Below are 20,852 nucleotides of genomic sequence, written 5' to 3'. Positions count from 1 at the left end.
ATGCTGTATCAGAGAAAATGACTGCTGATCAGCCAGTTTCACTCTGGACCACCAAGACATACTGCAGTGGTTTTCAGGCTTTTTTTTTTTCCTTGGGATCCATATTCTTAAAACTTAAATAGGAGGGAAATTGCCTAAAGTCTGGTACAAAGTAACTTTCAGAAGAGCCTGGTAATCATTTCAGCACAGCGAGGGAGGCTACAGTATAGGGTTAGGTTGAGGCAACACAGATTAGTTTTGTGTTGGTGCTACTCGGCATGTACTATATTTTACTTTGAGACGACAGTATACGCTCTCTAAATGATTGCAAGCAATTTCTGTTGGGTTTGCAGAGGCTACACAGCAGTTTACATCTTGTTACAGTGGGTTAGACCTGCCAGATTGCAACAGGGCACCGACTGAGATTGATTTATGGTTTGAAACTGGAGCTAAAAAACAATCAGAGTATATAGCATTGAAAGCTGTTGGAATGAGTTAACAGCTTGAAGTTCAAGGCCAAGGCAGGCCAAATCATTTAAAGAAAATGTGGGTTTAATTCACAGAAGCTACTGGCGCCAACCATGGTTTCAAAAGGTTTATATATTACAATATATTAGCTCTACTGCTTTGCTCAACAAATTGTAGCTGCTTTAAATAAACACTGAAGGGCAAATTTACAAAAGGACTGTGCAGCTTTTGTGGCTACTAAACCTGCACAAATAAGACAAAAAAGAAATTGCCTAATCTCAAAGCTCCAACAAGAGGCTGAAATGCAGTGCCAATGAGCCTCATTGCAAAAACAGTCCAATTAACAAAGATCAGCGCTAATAGCCACATGCAGTGTGACATAATTAGCTTCTTCAGAGAGTCGGTGGAAACAGCAGCAGTGATCGTATAGCCAGGCGAAGGCCTCGCCATGCTCCGCTTAAACACTTTTATTTTGGGATGCAGTGACAGTAATAAAGTAATGAGAAAAAAAATGTATTCAAAATAAGGTTATTATAGGAAACTAATCAACCATTTTTATCGTCCCTCTCCATTTATAAAAAAAGGAAAATTGCACTCAGCTGCAAAACTTGTGCATGTTTTCTCTGTAATATCAGTATTGTTTGTGAATCGTGATGCAATTCAATACAATTCATAATGCTGTCAGTGGTCGCAGTCCACACTTTGTGAATTCATCCGTCAGTCCTTTCTCACTTACGGGTTGTCAACTTGGAAGCAGACATTTTTGATCATTTGGAATCAGTAAAAAAACGAACTGTAATTTATAGTCCGGCATGACCTTCTTATCGTACTGGTAAGACACAACTGGATGTAGCCTACTGACAAAAAGACAGCAGGGTCATCAGGAAAAATATTACCTTGCTCAACTTTTGACCCAACACAAAGTCCCTGAAGCGGCTCACCTCACCAGTGCAGCCCCCCCATGCAGTGTTTTAACTCGGGGCTGACATCCCCCGTTAAGGCCACAAGTTGCGAAGAGGTGTCGAAAAGGCAAACGGTCGGAACCACCGAAAATGAACCGTGTGTTTGTGGTTCGGCAGTTCTCACCTGCAGTTCCTGCTACAGTTCTCCTCTGTGATCCCGTCTTCATCTTCGCCCCAAATGTCCACTGCAGAGAAAATCAGCACCACCAGTACGGCGAAGCAGCACACCAAGGCAAAGATCACAACGCACTTCTGCTGAGACTGCAAAAGAGAGAGAGAGAGAGGGACAGAGAGAGAGAGGGAGAACAACATTGATTTGCAAGGTGTGTTTTCTTCTCTTCATCACTACTGTAAAAACAAGGCCAAAGTGCCCAGACCTTGGCTCCTATTAGCTGGCGGCTCTGGCTGACACAACCCCTGATTTAATGCACAGCTCAGCGGGTCATAACATGATATAGAGGGGAATTCAACACAAAGATGTAGGTCTACGTCTACGACCTTGCAATTTCGGGCTTTCATATAAAGAACATGAGGCCGGGATGAGGAGAAGAAAGTAAAGAGGGAAGGAAGAGAGTAGAGAGCAAGGAGGGAGACAGAGAAAGAATAACAAAACGAAGCGATCGATACAGAAACAAACATTAAACATTAGATATTTGGACAAAGACCAAATACTCCAATGTGGGTGAGAGGGAAGTAAGGATCAGCATGTTTTATAAAGGGAATGAGGATGTCACGATACATGAAACTGTTAGAAATACGAGCATCAGAAGCTGCAGGATATGAACTATTACCAGTTGTTATTTAGTTATCATCTGGTAAACTATGCATAAAGTCATTTTTTGCGTTTATTTGACACATTTCCACTTCTCTGGTGGTGAAGATACGGCTCTGTTAGCCGGATCTCATTTTCTGTATTACACAAACTGAGAATAGAACGGACCCTGTGTCCTGGAAATTACGTTTAAGCGCTACTAATTTTGTCTAATAAGTTTTGAAGGCAACGTAATGGCTGGCAGCAAATATGTTCACTGGCAACAATTTCCCAATCAAGTCAGTACTATATTCTTGTGCCACACAAAAGTTGCGGGACACTTTGGGAAGATTGTGGTTTTAAATATTTCTAAAGTAAACAAGCTATCGAATCAGTGTTGACCTTTCGATTATTTTACCAAGACCACAATCTTTCTCTAACCTTCACTAAGTGCTTTGAGCCGAACCACAGCAACATTAATAACGCTGCAGTCGATGAGCAGATTGAGGGGAAAACTAATGAAATACGCTGGCAAACAGCGTTTTGCACACATGTTCTGCATGAAGCATTTCTGGCTTTGCAGATGCATTTCATTAACCTTCCCTCATGATGTTGATAAACGTCATTTTAGCAACAGCACGGCCCTAAAAACGTATTTAATGTTGCAAATTTGTTGTTATATAAATTTGTGTGCAACAGGGTTTGATTGTGTACATTTTGACTTGCACTTGACTTGCATTAAGTTATCATTGTGAAGTAAATGTGTTGTTGATGGGCTCTGACTCGGAAGGCGATCCGCTTGTCTTAACTACAACAATGTCAAGAATGTAAAATGTGTGTCTCATTATCTGTCATATAATTATGTAAGTACACAGTGCTGCAGGTGTATCTATTGCAGCCTCACTCATGCTTTCAATATGTACAAATAGATTTGTATAATAGATCAACTGTTTGTGAAACAATAACAAATGTATCCTGATCCCTTTGAAACCTGCCAGAAGAGCCACGACTAATTATCCTTGAACACAGTAGATCATTAGCACAGTCAGCCAGACTCATTATCCTCGGAGACAAATCTCATATCACACGCCATCGACCTCTAAGAGCCGCGCACACACACAGCCTGTTTTTTTTAATTGTGTTTATTATAGCTAAAGATATTTATGACCATTGGTTCCCATGTGGGAATTAAATTAATCTACCAACCAGTCAGTGAAGTGTCCCCAGTGGACCAAAGAGACACTTGCAGGCTTCACACTTTCATCCCCACAACCATCTGCCCGAGCTGACGTCTGACATGGGAATAGTGTTTTCTATTTCTTGCTGTATATTAAACCTGATTCCTACATGCAGCCACTGTCTGATCAACCGACTCCTTCTCTCTCTCGATCCTCTGTGTCTCATTCTGGTTGCAAAAGGGCGACAACAGCATGAAGTTTAGAGGCGTGACCTCCTGACCACTACGCAACTGGTTCACTTCCACAGACCTGATTGGAAAAATGCAGGTGAAGGAAGAAAAAAAAGGAAACATTCCTCTCTATTGAACATCAAAGAGCCACAGGCACTTAGCAAAAGCAGGCTCAGCACACACTCGCAGGCTAAATGGAGGCTAAATCAAATCCGTCACTCATCCGCCGGACCTCATGACGGACGTAAAAGCTATAACGGATGATGGTCTACCTGCAGGATAGAATCAAGCACTGCATGCTTCTCATATTCCCAGTGTTTGTCTACCAGCTGCTGCATTCACATGGGATCAGATGTGCATCATGGCAGGTATGTATAAAAAGGTCAAACTCAAAAGTGTTCACTAGGGACGGTGTTACCTGACACTGGAGCCCAGCTAGGGATCAATACACCTACAGTTACAGGATGTAGCGTGCCTCAAAGCAACTGTTTAGGAATACAAAGACTCTGTTTAAATGTAATACTCATGGAAAGGAAAATAAAGTATATGCTACTACAGTAGCACATGAAGGCTAAACTATCTGCGTGGCTGGATCTCACTAGGGGTACAGGTCGTTTTGTGATTTGGGTGAACGCGTCATTTAAAGGTGCATAACACGAGATTCTGAGCATTTCGATTGCTTCTCAAAAGCTCTCAACATGGCTACGCCTGAGACGGCGGGTCATGGCTACTGGTGCTAAAAGCGCTAACTGCTGCTGCTGTGACAATGCTCTAAATGTCGTATATTGATTCTTTAATGGGGCATTTTTTGGGATAGCTAATGGTCAAACAATTTCCTTCCCATATTGCTTCCTCACTTTAAACTGAGCACTGAAGCATCCAGCTGGTATCATCAATAACTCTCATTTTCTAAGCTAGCATGTACAAGCTTTTGTGCTCTTTTTTTTTCATGTGTCAGATGCGTTTTTGGCTGTTTACAGCGACAGTTAATTACAGCAGTATATGGTATAAAATTCCAGTCTTCTATCAGAAGCAAAGATTGCCTCGAGAGAGTTACGAAAAAAAAAGAATCATAAATAACATGATTTAGTGCGACTGCTAGACGGCTGTTTTAAAAAGCTCCCCAAAGTCCATCTAAAGAAGGCTGTGCAAGGTGGATGGCACGGTGCCACACACACCCACACACACACACACACACACACACACACACACACACACACACACACACACACACACAAAAACCCAATGCACAGTCACTGTTTCTGTCCCAAGTGAAAGTCAGGCCAGAGAGAGTGGATGTTTACATCACAGGCAGAACTTTTAAACAGAGGCCTTCTCTCTGTCAAACCTCTAAGTCTGCCCTTTGCTATCTGTTGCATGATTGGCACATTTGACTCATTGCTGTAGGCTACATAGTTTGAGAACAGACAGTGACATCTCAGTTTTTATTTTGTCTCAGTTTGTTGTGCTGCCATGTCACCGTACTAAAATTTGCCCATACGGCTCGAGTGGACAGAGACGCAAAATGACTTTCTTCATAGTGCAGCCTGAGAAAAGTGTCAGCGGCCCAATTATCCTCTAATGAGCATTTCCTCTTTACCAGCGACACGGTGAGAACAAGGAGCCGTGCCGCTCGGAGGGAAAGAGGAGTTTGCGTCACACCGACAGCGAGCAACGCATCCTGGTCTAATTTGTCTTATGAGCACTCTGGGCGCTGCAGATGTTGTGTGGACGCTAGCAGGTCGGGCAGAGCGCGAGATCGCCTGGTGACAGGATGAGTTTTTGGCCGGCGTTTGAAGAGACAGTTGCTTTTAGTGCAGCCAGTTTCCATCCATGCACAAGAGAAGAGAAGAGAGAGAAAAAGAAGAAGAAAAAGAGGATGAGAAAGGGATTTTGTCGCTGAATTGGATGGAGATTGTAACTAAAAACCAAACTAGTCCACAGGCGGTTAACTACCAATATATCTACAAGTTAAGCTAATGACTGGATAATCAAACTTTAAAGATGATGCTTCTCTTTTTTTAATTGATAAGTGTGTTCACTGCTGTTAACTAAGAGCTTTAGATATAACGTCACTCTACCATATCGTAGTAACACCAACATAAAAACAACCCCTGGATGCAGATATCGTGTCTCTGTGCCATCTGGACTCTTGAGACGTTGAGTGTATATTGACAGACCTCTTGGTGTTGCTACCTTTTCACTCGCGTCTCCATCACCATTCCCCCTTCTTGCTGCATCCATCCAGGGTTTTAATCACATTCGTGATGAGCACGGTGCTCACGTTGTCCTGTTTTTCCCACAAGGAAAGGCAGTTTTTTTTTTACTTCACCTTGTCGATAGGTGTGGAAACAGTTCATAAATTGTTGATGAACTGTTGATGAGTTTTGTGGTGTGAAGGTGATGAATGTGTTGCGGATACAGAGACTTGTTGTCGTGCTGTGACGGAGACACTCAGGCGAAAGTTATTCCACATCGCGCAAATGGATGAAGAAATTAAATCTGATTATGTCTGTCGAAAATGTTGTCTAATTGTTTGTAGCAATTCAAATGTGCACTGTTTAATTAATACCCCTCAGTCACATTTAATGTCTAATACTTACTGTTGAAGAGGCGGCGACTAGCATCTCATTAATATATATATATGGATAAGTGCGTGTTTGCTTTCAGTGAGTGCAGCAGCTATATGTACCTGAGCCTTATAAGTGAATATACAGGATACGAAAAAAAAACACCCTACGGGACTAATTCTGTGGATAGTGAGCCAAACATAGATGATGTGACGTGACGGTGAGATATTTCTGGCAGAAATACAATCGTCTTTTGTTTAGAGGAAACCTTTCATCTGTCCAAAACATCAGCAGTAGATGTCAGATTTTGGTGTCAGCTCATCAAGAGAACAATAGCTTCTTCGTAGGCTCTGTGTTTTGCACCGTTCAGTAGTCACACTGGTAGAGATTTATCTTTTAAAAGCATCTCTACGAACAGAACAAAAGATAATAGAACGCAATGCTTTAACGCGACAAGACATGTGCTGTGTACCATGTGCTGCGGTATCTTTGGTTTGGCTCGAGACACTTGTTGATATTAAATATAAGCTAAAATAAGGTTAAAGTAGTCTTCCAAACAAAAAAACAAAAAACAAGCTACTGGCAACCCGAGTCACAAAATAAATGCTCGACAAAACAACGATTAACCCAAATCAGTCTGCTCTGTTTCTATAGATGAAGCTAACGCAGTAGCTTCTCCTACACTACAGGTTCTGATTGATAGTTCAAGCGTTGGATTTCACCTGTTCATATCACCAACACAACACGAGACAGATGAATAGTACACAATCAGGCCATTTTACATTCTCTCATTTACTCTGTAATACACAGTAGAGTGACAGTGGGCTGACCATGTGCTTATAGAACATAGGCCTCATGACAGAAACTTCCTAGGTGTGAAAACGTATCTTATCTCAGTTTAGGATGACAGTTAGGACTTTTCTTACGACAGAAACATGTTTCCTAACTGCATTCAGGAAAAGAAAATCCTATCTTATCATAGGATAGGAATAGAGCTATTACAGAAATGTACTAACTTAGAGATTTGCCATGTTAGGATGGCATAAACCCTGTATTAAATTCAAAATAACTGCCACTGTCTGTATGCCAATGACCACGAAGATGGGGAATATAATGATCAAAATATAATGATTGAAAGGCTACTTAAAACGTATGATGACACTTTAATTTTCCCGGAGCATTTATTACTGTTTATCGACCATCATCATTTTAAATTTGATTAATGTTGTTTGAAGGCTCTGGAGAGACAAGGAGGCGTGAGGCTCTGCCAGTGGTCGTACAGATCATAAATGCACTTTGTTTTATTGCTACGGTTGATCTATTATAGCTTGTCCATCTTGAGTATCAGACCGGTACTTTCCAATTATGGACACAGGCACGACAAGATGAATCAATTTTAACAGTCATAAGTAAGATATTTTAAGTTATGATAAGATAGGAGGTCTAAATTAGGATAGGACACAGCCATGAGTTTAGCAATTGTAATGGAAAACTCAAGTTATAATAGGAAAAACAGCAAGGATATTGTTCTGTAATGAGTCCAATGGAAATGAATCCAGGTAAATTCTATTTAGTCAAGTCTCATGACTCAATAGGAGACTATTTCTGTGGAACTGGCGTCACAAACAGAAGGTTTGCAGTGGAGATGGTTTTGCTACATGTGTGTCACTGAAAAGGGGACATTGCTGATGAGTATCAATAGGTGAACTCTAATGTAGCCGACAGGTATGGTCACATTACAATTCATCCATGTGAATATTTGCCTCCATTTCCTTCAATTGAAGCTTGCAGAATGTGTTTCCTGTTTTGGTGTTATCTCCAGACTACAGTGGGGATGTACAAGGTTTACTGATAGAAACGTTGATGCAGTGTTTGGAAATGGAGAAATCGTTATTCTAACCATACACAATATTACACTACACTGACGTTAGTATTAAATACAAAAATAATGGTACTTTAGGGGGAAAGTGGGCCGATTGTGTGCGGTCATTTAACATGCTGGAAGTGTTAAATTCACTTCTTATTATCCGGACACCGTAGCGCATATACTGTGTGTATCTATGGATTATTGTAAAGTTTGTTCACACTGCTGCTGATCTTGACTAGCTGTACACTGTCTCTTCCACACACACACACACACACACACACACACACACACACACACACACACACACACACAAAACACTTTTATGGTTCTTCATCTTAAGGTGTCATCATACTATTCAGCTTGTCTGTGCTTCACAGCAGGGATCTGGCGGTTGCAGAGGAAAAAGATGATGAAACACACACACACACACACACACACACACACACACACACACACTACACTTTCCCTTCTCAAAGCTGCTCGGTGTAACTGCAGTCTTGGCTTCTGCACCAAGTTTTACCATCAACTAATTTATCACAATCAAGCAACACTCACATGAAGTTAAATGGGTGTAACACAACCGAGCCAAGTGAATCTGAACACAATAAGCTTTTGCACCAGAGGCTTTTTCAGCTTTGGCTGGCTTTTCTTTTATCATAAAAATTATATTAATTTCTAAAATTGAAATGTTGCAACGGATAGATTATTTATTATGTTCAGATTGTCAGATGATCTGGCATTACGCTGCTGGCTCATGTACATTGAGAATTGCTTTATGATTATTCTTTTTTAAATGCAAATGTTTTGACAAAAAACTTTGGACACGTTGAAGATGTAAAGGTGGAGTGACTCTAAAAAGAGAGGAAGGAGTGACAGCAGTTTCCCATTTAATTTTATCTTCAGACTTCCAGACCAGTGAAAGCAAACTGTACAACATCCAAAGCTCTGAGTTCAAAGCCACTGCTTTCATTCACCACCACTCATTAGTCGTCCACCAATAACATGATACTTCCTGGTTCTGGTCTGGACTATTATTTAATGAGTGTTAAATGTGTAGTAAATATAAAATAATCACCAGTTAAATGACACAGTGTTTTCCTAACATGGCTGCTTCTAGCATTTACATCTAAACTCACATGCAGGTGATCAGTAGCTCTACTGTGAGTGTTTGAGTGTCTGCGTCTGGTGTATTTATATAGCTTTTGAATGCCAGCGGTGCAGAATGAGTGACAGAAAGAGAGCAATTTCAGACAGTGTCATGACATGCTGTCCACGTAAGTGCTGAGGAGACAAGTTTTCTTTATGTGTGTGTGTGTGTGTGTGTGTGTGTGTGTGTGTGTGTGTGTGTCTAAAAGCTTGAAGCAAAATGCTTCGAACGCGGTTCATTTCCAATAACCTGCCTGGTTGGTCTCTCTCTCTCTCACCTGCCATCTCTCTTTAGCTCTGTGTAATGAGTTGAGTCAGATTTCATAAAGGCATGCTCGTCATTATACTGTGTTTACTGCCGGAGTCGGTGTCTGTGTCCTGTGTCTTTTATCTACTTTCAATGTATTCACTCTATCGTGATCATTCTCAGCATCACAGATAAAACGAGAGCATATGCTCAGAAAACGCTCCTGCTCGGTTTATTTAGTCCTCTATCAGTGGTGACTTGACAATTCAGGCCCTCGCTTGAAAATGTCTACACCAAAATGAATACAGAATATCTCTGCAACCATAAGATAAGTCTATCATAAGAAATGTAACATCTGTGAGATTTCTGCAGATGTGTGAGCATCAGCGTACATATAAATGAAGATGGAACACAGAATAAATCAAAGATTTAATGACAAAACTGTCCACTTTTAGAGTGAACATCCACTTGAAATGATGCAGTTGCAGCCCAAAGCATCTGGCAAAACATCTGAGAAGCAGAGCAAGAGGTTTTTGTAAAGGAAGAATCTTCAAATTGGTCATTTGGGAACATTTGGGTCCCATCTGTGCCATTTGAAATGTTCTCAGTAAACTGAAAAATTCATTTAATTGAATGTACATGTCACCATAGGTATTCATTTCATTTAAATACAGCTGTGAGGATGGATACCACTCACACAGCGGTATGGTAAATATTATTTTTCGAATGTCTGCCTCTGAATGTTGGTTGTCCAAACCAACATTCAGACAATGCGCTCATCTGATCGCTGAAGTATTATCAAGTAACCGTTTTTGTGGAGAGATTTCAAGATGTTTTGATCCTAGGCAAAAGCTTCATTTCTTTCTGTGCTACAGTTTGGTCAATGCGTGGATGCATGCTGTACTGACACAGAGCTGGGTGATTTGATGTTTGAAGGTGGCTGTGTAGCCCAGGGTGAGTTAAAAGAGACTCCTCTTCATCAGGTGTCGTAAGTCCTTTTTTTTTTACTGTCTTTGATCAAGGTGACACCCAGGCTGTGGGGAGAGGATTGTCCCTGAGGAAATTCATCAAAGCTGAAATGAAGGGACACTGAAAGACATTACAGCTGTCACTTTGATTAGCAAGCATTCAATATTGAAACGGTCACGGATGTATAAAAGATATATAGAGTTTCATTACAGCCTCGTTCACATTCAAGAGCGATGTCACAGCTGATGTACGTCGTTAACTGCAAACGATAACGTGATCGGCGTTACTGACTATTGTCATAAATGTTTTGCACAGGTACTATAATGACAAATTCAAGTATAAACTATTGTAAACAATGAAGCCATTTGTTCGGGTCGCAAATATGTTGTGAATTTGAGTTAAAGTGAAAAGCTGGGATGTGTGTATGTGCTGGAAGCTGTTGGCTATTCTCAATTAGCATCAGAGCTTTGTGGGCTAATCCACGTCGGAAAAAGAGTCACATTTTAGAGGCAACCTGACTTTAAACAGCTATAGAGAATAATTCCTTTTGTGCAATATTTTAGAAAAGAAATGACAGTGTGCTGTCACAGCTTGCCACCCTTTGAGCAGCTGCTTGCTCCCCGCCTGATGGAAAGCGACATGGAGTGCACCTCTTCAGAGAGACCGGGTGCTCTTAGTTCATCTCGCTGTCTGTCTGCTCGGGTCTCTTGAGTGAACGCAGGGCTCCGAGTGCCCTGCCGGCCGGATAGAGCAGTCAAACAGATCTGCGCTTTCTCAAGCACAATCCCAGCATCTTTATAAGGAAGTGACTTCATGATAACAGCGCTCACCTTGACACACAGAGAGAGAGAGAGAGATAGTGCTATGATAATGACTACTATCTGTCGCCCAGGTCATGAGGTTTCTAGTTAGATCACCGTGGAACTGTGCAAAGTTCAAAAACAGTTTTGGCCTCTTTGGCGAGTAAGAGATGTCTTCAAAACTACAAAGCAAGTCCAGATGACTTTGCATTACAGACTGCAGTAGCTGGCTGGCTGAGGGCCCTTTTTCCATCTCTGGTTAATTTTAAAAAGGAGTGATCATCTGAGCTTGACGCCACTGGTCAAATAAAAGAAAGAAATAGATGACCAGATTCTTGGCGCTCGGTCTGTAATGGCTGGAGGCCCAGACCGACATGTCTTTGAAGATTTTCCACTATCAGTCTGTTTGACAGCTCTGTCAAGTCTCGTGCATTTGGGGATCTGCTCACTTTTGTGTTGATAACTGTGGAACGGAAACTCTTGGTCGAAGCCTTTGTAGACATAAATAACAACTTGTGTATATATTACAATAACCCCAGTGTAATTCTCTGAAAGGTTATCTCAGGAGTAGTGACAGCTGCGTATTCCATTCTAACAACATTTTAAATAATGAAATGTCTTTTTGCTTTTCTTCCATAAGATCAGAAGATCGATACCACCCTCGTGTCAGTACGCTAAACATGAACCCAGAGCCAGGAGACCCTTAGCTTAGCAGCTAGCCTGGTTTTGTCAGCCTCACAGATGCCAGGAAGTTACTGCTCACAACTTGTCTTTACTTTTTTCTTCCACTTATTAACTAAAATTGACTTTGATGAAACACTGTCATTGTACTTTTTTTAAACTGGCAAGCTCAGATGTGATTAAAAAAAAACTTTGTTATGCATCCAGATGGCCTTCTGCTTATGAGGCATAAAAATAGATTTGTATCGCGGACAAAAGCTTTTCTTCAGGAGGTTTTCTATGGACGCTCTGATGGTCAAAGGCTAATGGTGTCGTTGTTCTTTCTCTTTAATTCATTTTAGGATTTGCTCATGATAAATGTGAACAAATATGAACAGGCTTACATTATTCACTTCTCTCCACTGTGTCTGCCTCTACAAAGCTACATGTAATGAAAAGCTTTTTGCTCACAGAAACATGACCTGGCTTAATACCAACTTCTGTCTTTTTGACTTTCAGTCTAAATCCACACAACATAATTGGAGCAAATCAATATAGCAGGAACACCATCCATCTTTAAGACAGGTGCACCCACAGGAGGGAGGGTGACACTGAAGAGAAGAGACAACATGTAAGCTGTTTAACCGCAATACCCTGTGATGGCACAAACTATCTCATATTTTGAAGTGTGTCAGATATTCTATGAGTTGAAAAATCTCAACATTTTCACTGATTCTTAGACAAAACCACGCCATAATGGTTTCTGTTCTCTCTGCCTATATTCTTGTTTCCAAGGTGGCTTATAATGATGCTAATGATCTCATAGCAGTAATAAATCTTTGTGAATGCAATCACATCTCAGCAGTACCTCTCTCCTTTATTATGATGTACAATCAGCCGCTGCTCTCGGCTAGCAGAGATGAACTCTGATACTGTGTATTTCATGAGGTCCTTGAAGGTTAAATGTTTAAGGAAAGATATCTTTTCTGCAGTGGGTACTACAAACAAGTATCTTCTGTAAATTACATTTGTAATGGCAAACCCTTATTCTTAAATGTGTATTTTACAAATGTGTAAGCAAACAATTGATTTGTGTCCTAAAGAATGTAAGTCCAATATTGTCTTTCCTTTGAACTCTGTTTTGGTCTCCACCAACTGTCGAGGGGAATACCTGGCTCTTAGCTGCTAAATGCTGCAGTATGTTCACCAGGTGTTCATTTTGTGTAGTTTTTTGTGCAGTTTGGTGCTGAGCAGGTAGTGTAGGTTTTTAGAGCCACTGAAAACGAGAGTGAAAGAACGCTGTAAAGTTGTGGGCCTGACAGCTAAACAATGAATTGAAACTCGCATTAAAGTTTTGTAAAGCCGAGTGGAGCTGCAGATTCAGGTGATGAATCGCTTTAGGTTCAACGATCGACCACTTTCCCATTGTTGCATTATTTTCACATTGATTTTTGTGAAGGTGAGACACTACAGGCAAAAGCATTGTTTTCTCGTGCACTGGTCAACTTTGAGATTTTGAGCTACTTTGCTTATTCTTTCAGACTAGGCGAAAGAAAACATCCAAAATATAAATGTAGGTGTTTATTTTATGACCGTCTGTAGCTTTCTCCTAAAATCATTTGCATATTTGAACATAACATTTCAGAAAACTTGTCATACAAAAAACAATTGTCTTAATGTAAGTCATCAACTGGGGAGGTTTCATGGTGATATCTATTGATCACATTTTTTACCCTATTCACCAAAATTGTAATTTTACAATCCATATCTTTGAAGGCCGTTTCCTCACATTGAGTATTCTCTCAGACCTGGAATTTCCACTTCAGTAGCATTTACATACACCAAACTCTCCAGTTTCATTCTTATCTCTATTCTGAAGGTTTACACAGTTCATACATCATTCACAGCCTGATTTATTTTCCAAAAACATACAATACAATATTTTTTGTTGACAGTATTTTCTGATTTATGGAATAATAAAAAGAGGGATCCAAAATCCTCTCTGTAAAAACCTTTGACTCTAAAATGAACAAACTACTTTTATCCAGTCTTCAGATTTCTGTTTTTGGAAATGTATTAGCATATATTTAAAATAATACCTCATTTTCTATTCATGAATACCTTTTTTTTTAGAAAACCTGTAATACAAAAAGTGTCTGAATGCTGTTAATCAACAGAAGTTTCATTGTTAGTTGAAATGTTAACCCTTCACTTCACAAAACTATCTATTATAGCAATAAAGTTGTGAACCAGACCGCTGAGCTGAAACTCACTGGAAGAGCTGCCTGCTGGGAAATGAAGAGTCGGCAGATAATTCTCTGTAGGATCGCCTTTCTCACTACACAGAGTCATGTCCCTTGTTAATACAAAGATATTGATTAAAGCAGCTTTACTGTAAGTACGCCTGAAATCAGTAAAATGTGGCATTTTATTAAAAGTAATTTGTGTAAAATGAACGTGTTGCAGTATAGATTTTTATATTGTCTGGTACACTGATTCAGGTGCTTCCACAAAAGCTAAATGCTCACACAGCTACACACACTCTTATTCTATTCCCCGTTGTTGACACTGTTATATATCATGCAGGATACAATTGTTCTGTGTCTCTTCATTTCATTTATGTGACAAATTACTGCTGGTATGTTGAAACTGTTTTGTCCCCGTTCTTGTACCAGTGAGACTTATAAATAAAGTAGTTCTACATTTAATTGCTTCCGTGTCAATGCGAGCGTCTATTCCTCTGTTGAAACTGTAGTCGAGGCCATCCATCACTTCTCAAGGCAGTGTGGCGACAAGCGAGTCGGAGCTCGACGGTCCCAGCAGCTCCGATCTCTCCCAGATTCACTTTGACAGTCACGCAACCCTCGTACCTAAACTCATCAACTCCTGTTTAACTGTGAGCTGCACAGCTTCCCACGTGTGCACATGTGCTCTCAATCTGGTCATTCCATCCCTCTTACCTGCATCCTCCATCCCCGGATCTATTCCCCCAGACTCCCACTCGGGTCTCGTCGCCACTGTCGATAAGCCCATTGCATTGTTTGGAGGCCTGCTGAAATTTATCCATCACGGAGCTTAATCCACTATGTCATGTTTTCACAAGGGAGGCTGGGATGCAGAAGCTGCGTAGTTTATGTGTGTGTGATTTGTGCAGGAAAGCTCTCCGTAGCAAACCGTAATTTATGTTTTCAATTGCAGCAGCACACTGGTCGCAGCATATATGCTGGCTGACGGGTTAATTGATGTCTGAGGGCCAGATAAGAGGGATTCTGACTGATGCACCTGTCTGTCCAGAGAACACTAGAACTGATTGGTTTCTGGTGAGAATGCGTTCTCTGCCTCTGGTTGGATGTGGATACTAGCCAATCAGGACTGATTGATGGTTGCACAACAGGTGCGATGAGTGATTTAGAAACTCAGTGATGGCCTACTTACGGTTTACGTTTATCTTCATGCGTGTCAAATAAGTCACCTAATGTACTAATACTTGACACTGACAATATAATACAATAAGTACAAATACTAGCATTCAAACACTGATGGGTGACCGTGGAGAGCAGGGCCGCCTTTCAATCAGAGGGTCGGCGGTTCGATCCCCGGCTCCTGCTCCGCTAGTCTCATGTCAATGTGTCCTTGAGCAAGACACTTAACCCCAAAGTTGCTCCCGTAGCTGTGCCTACGGTGTATAGATACTGAATTGTAAGTCGCTTTGGATAAAAGCATCTGCTAAATGACTGTAATGTAATGTAATGATGGAAACCACCTATACGGCGTCTTCTGAAGGCCAGTCAGGTGCAGTCTGTCCCTCCCTCGCCATACTGTAACTTTTCCCTGACCTTTGCAATAACTGACTTAATGGAGAAAGGTCCGTGTCTATCTCTGAAGACAAATGCCAGCGCTGGCCTTGAAGCTGACCTGTAAAAGCCGAATACACTCCTAAAACGTTGTGTGTGTGTGTGTGTGTGTGTGTGTGTGTGTGTGTGTGTGTGTGTGTGTGTGTGTGAAAGGAAAGCAGACAGGTCTGATAGAGAAGGAGGGAGAGAGTTTTCAGTCGGTGTAAATTTATGCTATTTGTGACATTTCAAGCATTTTAAATGCACGTTTAAATGTTTGAAATGTGACATTTCAAGCATTTAAACAAGTGTTTCTTCTTGTGCCAAAGTGTGCTGTCTTTTGAATAGCTAAGAACTCTGGGTAAAATAACTGAAATGGGAATGTCTTGTGAACAAACGGGCCCCTTAGACTTGTCCCCAACTCTCTACCCGCAAGCGACAGCGGTTTTAAGGGGAGACAGAAAACTGAGATGAGACGTAAAAGAGCATGTGTGGATGCTATAGATCCCATCATCAATCTATACCACTATTGGTCCAGACTGAAATGTTGTAGACTCTTAGTTTCCTGTAGATATTGTTTGCTGGTTGTAAATCCGTTTAATTGATCTTAAACGTTGTCGTAGTTGACTCTCTGTTTCTGCATTAGGTCCAGTAACCCAAACTCTAACAAAGCAGGCTGCTGCACTATTGTAGGCTAGATGACAGTGTGCTGTACTTTCTTGGACTCTTGAAGCTCTTCTCTTATTTTGTAATTTTTTTTTTTTTGGCAGAACAGACCCATTGAGTCTGAGTGACCTTCACCTCGCCATGAATATGTTGTACAATCTGACCGAAGCTGTTACAAGAAGTCCTTGTACCTTTTTTATTTTATTTTTGTTTTGTTTTACTGAACCACAGCTTACTTTGCACCAAGGACTTGAAGATCCTCTTTTATTACGGCCGGACTTCCTGCAGTCTTTTTCTCAGCACACATTCTGGAGGCCGCAGTGAAATCTCAAGAAATCAGGTTGTTTGTTGATAATTACAGTTTTTCTCAATCGCTTTTCTAAACAGTCTTAAGATTCTTCCCCGCCAGATTGTCAACATTGCTTTATGCCTTTCGTTTTCCTGCTCTTTGTACTCTGCAACCTGTGAATATATAAGGTCATATAACGTGTAACTTGGTGTTTTAGGAGATTACTGAACCTTTTTAAAAACTTAAAATGATATATATTCTAAAAGAATAACATTATTCTTTGCAGGCTGCACCAGGTCGCTTCTGCAGATTTTTTTTATATTTTTGGTGGATTTTTTAACTGCAGCATAAAGATGGTGGGGAGCTCTGCGGTGCAGCAGCTTCTTTGTTCACCATCAGTGGAGTCAGTTTTATTAACAGCCTCATTAACAGCTCTACAGTCATGTGACCCATTTACATCGACACTATTGGACGTCTTTTAAAAGGACGACTACTTCTGCTCTTTTTAGCCGTTTGGCCGTCGAGAGCAGAGAAATCAATGAAGGCTGATTTTTTTTTTTATTTATATAAATGAGCATGATCAATCTTATTTCCTAAAATCTTGAATGGAGGTTAAATTAATAAAACTATAGTTCTGAATTTCTAGAAGTCATTTCTAGTCTCATTTATATATCACTTATACATCTGCAAACTGTAAACAATTGCACACATGTGCCAAACACGTGCAAATTGCTTGAATGAATGAGAAATTAAAATCTGTCGAGGACAAAACACCAACTGTTCAGAGATTTGATCACATAGAGAATGAGGAAAAAGAACTGTAATACATCGTAATTTCTTTCCTTTTTTACAGCGGTTACAACAGAATCTCAGTGGCTATCATTGGATCCATCTACTTTCCCTCACACTCTCTCTCTTCCCCCTTGCAAAGTGGCTGTTTCCATTGATCCCAGCTGGGCTCTCAAAATCAATAAGCCAATTATAGTCCCATTAAAATGACATGAGAGCCCTGCTGACCATGATGAGACCTGAGCCCACCGTTAACTCACCCAATCAACCCTCTGTTCATTTAGTCAGCCCTCCACAAGCCTTCCTCTTGGTCAAGTCTTTAAGCTGGGAGCGCTTGGTTACGTAAGACACACACACACACACACACACACACACACACACACACACACACACACACACACACACAACAGCACTGCATGCATTGTCTAAGCTTAAGAATGTATTTGTCAGCTCTGACACTGTAAGGATATAAATATATAGATATATAAATTCAGCACTGAGTGGGTTGAAAACGGTGGAAAGACTTATCTTTCCTTGAATGCTATGTCAGCAATAAGAACGAGCAAAAGAGATGTCAGGAGTTTGCTTCTTTTGTCCCTTTCAGAGTCTCCACTGTTCACGGTAGGGTTTACGTACATCCCATAGCGTCCTCTCCATTTTATCTGTATGTTAAAGAGATGGAAACAAATCATCCTTGACTCATTTTTGATTTTAACATCATTTAACTGAAGTGAACTCGTGCAGACTTAAGTTATTTTATAACCGCCTGATTCCTAAACAAGCTGTATATTTAATTAAACAAAAACTTCATTAAACCTGCAATAACTGTTCTTTTTTGACCACCTGTGAGCAGCAGAATTAGTTGTGAACACAACATCGTTTAAGATGGCAAACGTGTTGCTTATTTACATATCCAGCAGTTATGTAGCAACATTATCCGCTCTCTCTCCTTTAGCTCTGTTTTTGGTCTCTATCAAGGGAAATGTCTGCCTCCTAAGCTGCTAAATGCTTCACTATGTTCATCAGCTATCACTAACTGTGTCTGTGTCAGTTTGAGTAAAGTGGGTTTGTGGGGCTTAAAACAGCTGGAAACGGCTGCTTGCAGCCAGAATTAACCAAATCAGTAAAGCTGTGGGCGGGACAGTGAAACAATGAAACTCACTATAAAGCTCTGTAAAACAAAGGGGAGCTGTAGATTCAGGTGATGTTTGTTCTTCTGTGCACCTGCCCACTCAAGTGTGTTGAGTTATATCTGATTGCACAGTTAGTTTATTAGTCGACTCTGCCGACCTATTTGCTCCATCACACACACACACGTACACACATTCCTTTATAATAAGAAAGCCTTTGTGAATATGAGATACCTTTTTTATCTGGTTTTATCTCTCCAGTTCTTCCATTTCATTATTTTCTTGTATCTTTCAACAGCTTTTTATTGTCCCTGTGTTTGATGATTCCACCAACATTTTCATGTATTCTGTTCTGCTCTCTCTTCCTTGGAGAGCAGTTTGTAATTATGTTAAGAAGAGTTCTACAGATTACATTTGTTATCATCCCTTTTCTGCCTACCCTGTTCCCTCCGCCACACACAACCCTCTGAGTCAGCATGTCAACTCTCCTCCTTTACAACTTCTATCCTCTCTACACAGACCTGATACTCCCACCTATCAATAATACAATCACGATATCACACTTACAATATGCTCCTGCTGGTGTAGCGATACGTGAGATATGTGTGCTTTTTGTCGTCGACGGTACTCGCATCGTTCTCGTCTTACTAAAAAGCAAACGTTATTACAGACCCCTGCATTTTCCTCCACGCTTCCGATGGCGTTTCCGGCCACTGCTCTCCTCTGCATATCCATAATAGCGAGTGTATCGTATTGCCGTTGGTCACATCCCTACCAACTACACTTCAGTGCTTGTGCATATGTGTGTGTGTGTGTGTGTGTGTGTGTGTGTGACTCCATGTGTTTGTGGTGGAATCAGCAGGATGTTCAATTACACTGGCTCAGCTGGTGTGTATAGACAGAGAGGGTGGTTTACAGCGTACACACACACACACACACACACACACACACACACACACACACACTCATACCCAGTCAAGCACACATATCATTTGAGAGCCAAAAGGGTTTCATTAAAGCTCTGCCAGGAGAGCTGCTTGGGCTTCATCCCTTGACAAGCCACAGGCCTCGGTTAAATTACCGCGATGGCAGCGAACAAAGGAAGACGGAGAAAGAGAGAAAGAGGGAGACTGCCATGAATCGATTCACAATAAGTTCTCCTGTTTAATTCCACTGGATTTTTGATGGCCGAGTGAGGACATTATCAGCAGCTTTAAGATCAGGATATAAGTCAACCAATCATCAAAACAATGCGTCCTTCAATTTAATTTTTAAGGAACTGTTTAGACTGTAGAAGCTGATGTGAAAGATGTCTACATAATAACAATAATGATCCAAACAGGTGCACAAACAAATTCAGTTTAACTTTAGCTTTAGCTTTAACTCGATTCAGGACCAGAACACTCTTTTTTCTTTTTCTGCGTCAAAGTCAGTTTTTTTTTTTATTTTTATAGCAAAATAAAGTGATCACCTTGGGGACAAAGAGAACTACTCTCCAGAAGTTGCTTCGGCACAATATCTGCAGTGCAGCTAAAAATAAAGCTGAGCAACAACTCTTCACTGTGACCTTTTTCAGAGTCTTGTTGCCAATACAACTTTTCACAATGCAGAACTTTTGTTTGTGTGTGTGTGTGTGTGTGTGTGTGTGTGTGTGTGTGTGTGTGTGTGTGTGTGTGTGTGTGTGTGATTTCTATATAGTGTGTGTCTTTCTTACACAAATTGAAACCCTGCAGCAGCTCTTTGACAATGTGTCAGTTGCATAGACTGTATATAAGAAGTGGACCTAGTCGGCCATTGTTATGTGTACTACAGTTTTGTAGCCTTGAGTTAGGAAAATCACACACTGAATTTTTTATTTTTTTTTAGCTTGACTTGAAAACACACTGTGAAAAGGGTTAGTGTTGTAAGATGAAAACACAGATAACTCCAAGACCGGGCAATGCTGTGGCAGCAACCTGTCTATCACAAGGTAGCCCCGCCCTAAAGCATCCCCTGCTTTATGTTCTATTTGACTCTAAATGACACCAGCATTTACTGAATGAACATCATGCTGTATTGAAGAAGACTAGAAACTAGCGGTTGAGACCATAAACTCAACTCCAGTGAGAAGTGTATGGTCATCTTCTCGTAGACTTAGATACAATCTGACTTATTTTTTGGATCAAGAGGAGTCGCCCCCTGATGGCCATTAGAAAGAATGCAAGTTTAAGGCTCTTCAGCATTGGCTTCACTTTTCAGACCCGGATGTTGCCGCCTGTTCAGTTGACAAGAACAATACCGTGTGTGTGTTTATGGTTCCTGGTGTTACTGCCTTATAT

At 40.7% G+C, this 20,852-nt stretch overlaps 1 protein-coding gene across 1 annotated transcript in view; it reads right to left on the bottom strand.

Moving 5' to 3' along the window:
- Nucleotides 1-20,852, bottom strand: part of LOC137878599 (inactive phospholipase D5-like) — a 44,261-nt gene that overhangs the window by 16,584 nt on the left and 6,825 nt on the right. The window contains exon 2 of the mRNA XM_068718961.1: nt 1,534-1,670. Within this exon, the coding sequence (XP_068575062.1) occupies nt 1,534-1,670 (137 nt within the window). The remainder of the gene's footprint in view (nt 1-1,533; nt 1,671-20,852) is intronic.

Source organism: Cebidichthys violaceus, unplaced genomic scaffold (genome assembly GCF_023349555.1).
Source record: "Cebidichthys violaceus isolate CVI_PGR_0920_01 unplaced genomic scaffold, fCebVio1.0.p SCAF_10, whole genome shotgun sequence".
NCBI classification, from domain to species: domain Eukaryota; kingdom Metazoa; phylum Chordata; class Actinopteri; order Perciformes; family Stichaeidae; genus Cebidichthys; species Cebidichthys violaceus.
Note: the sequence above shows the minus strand (reverse complement) of the source record. Positions and strands in the feature narration are given on the sequence as shown.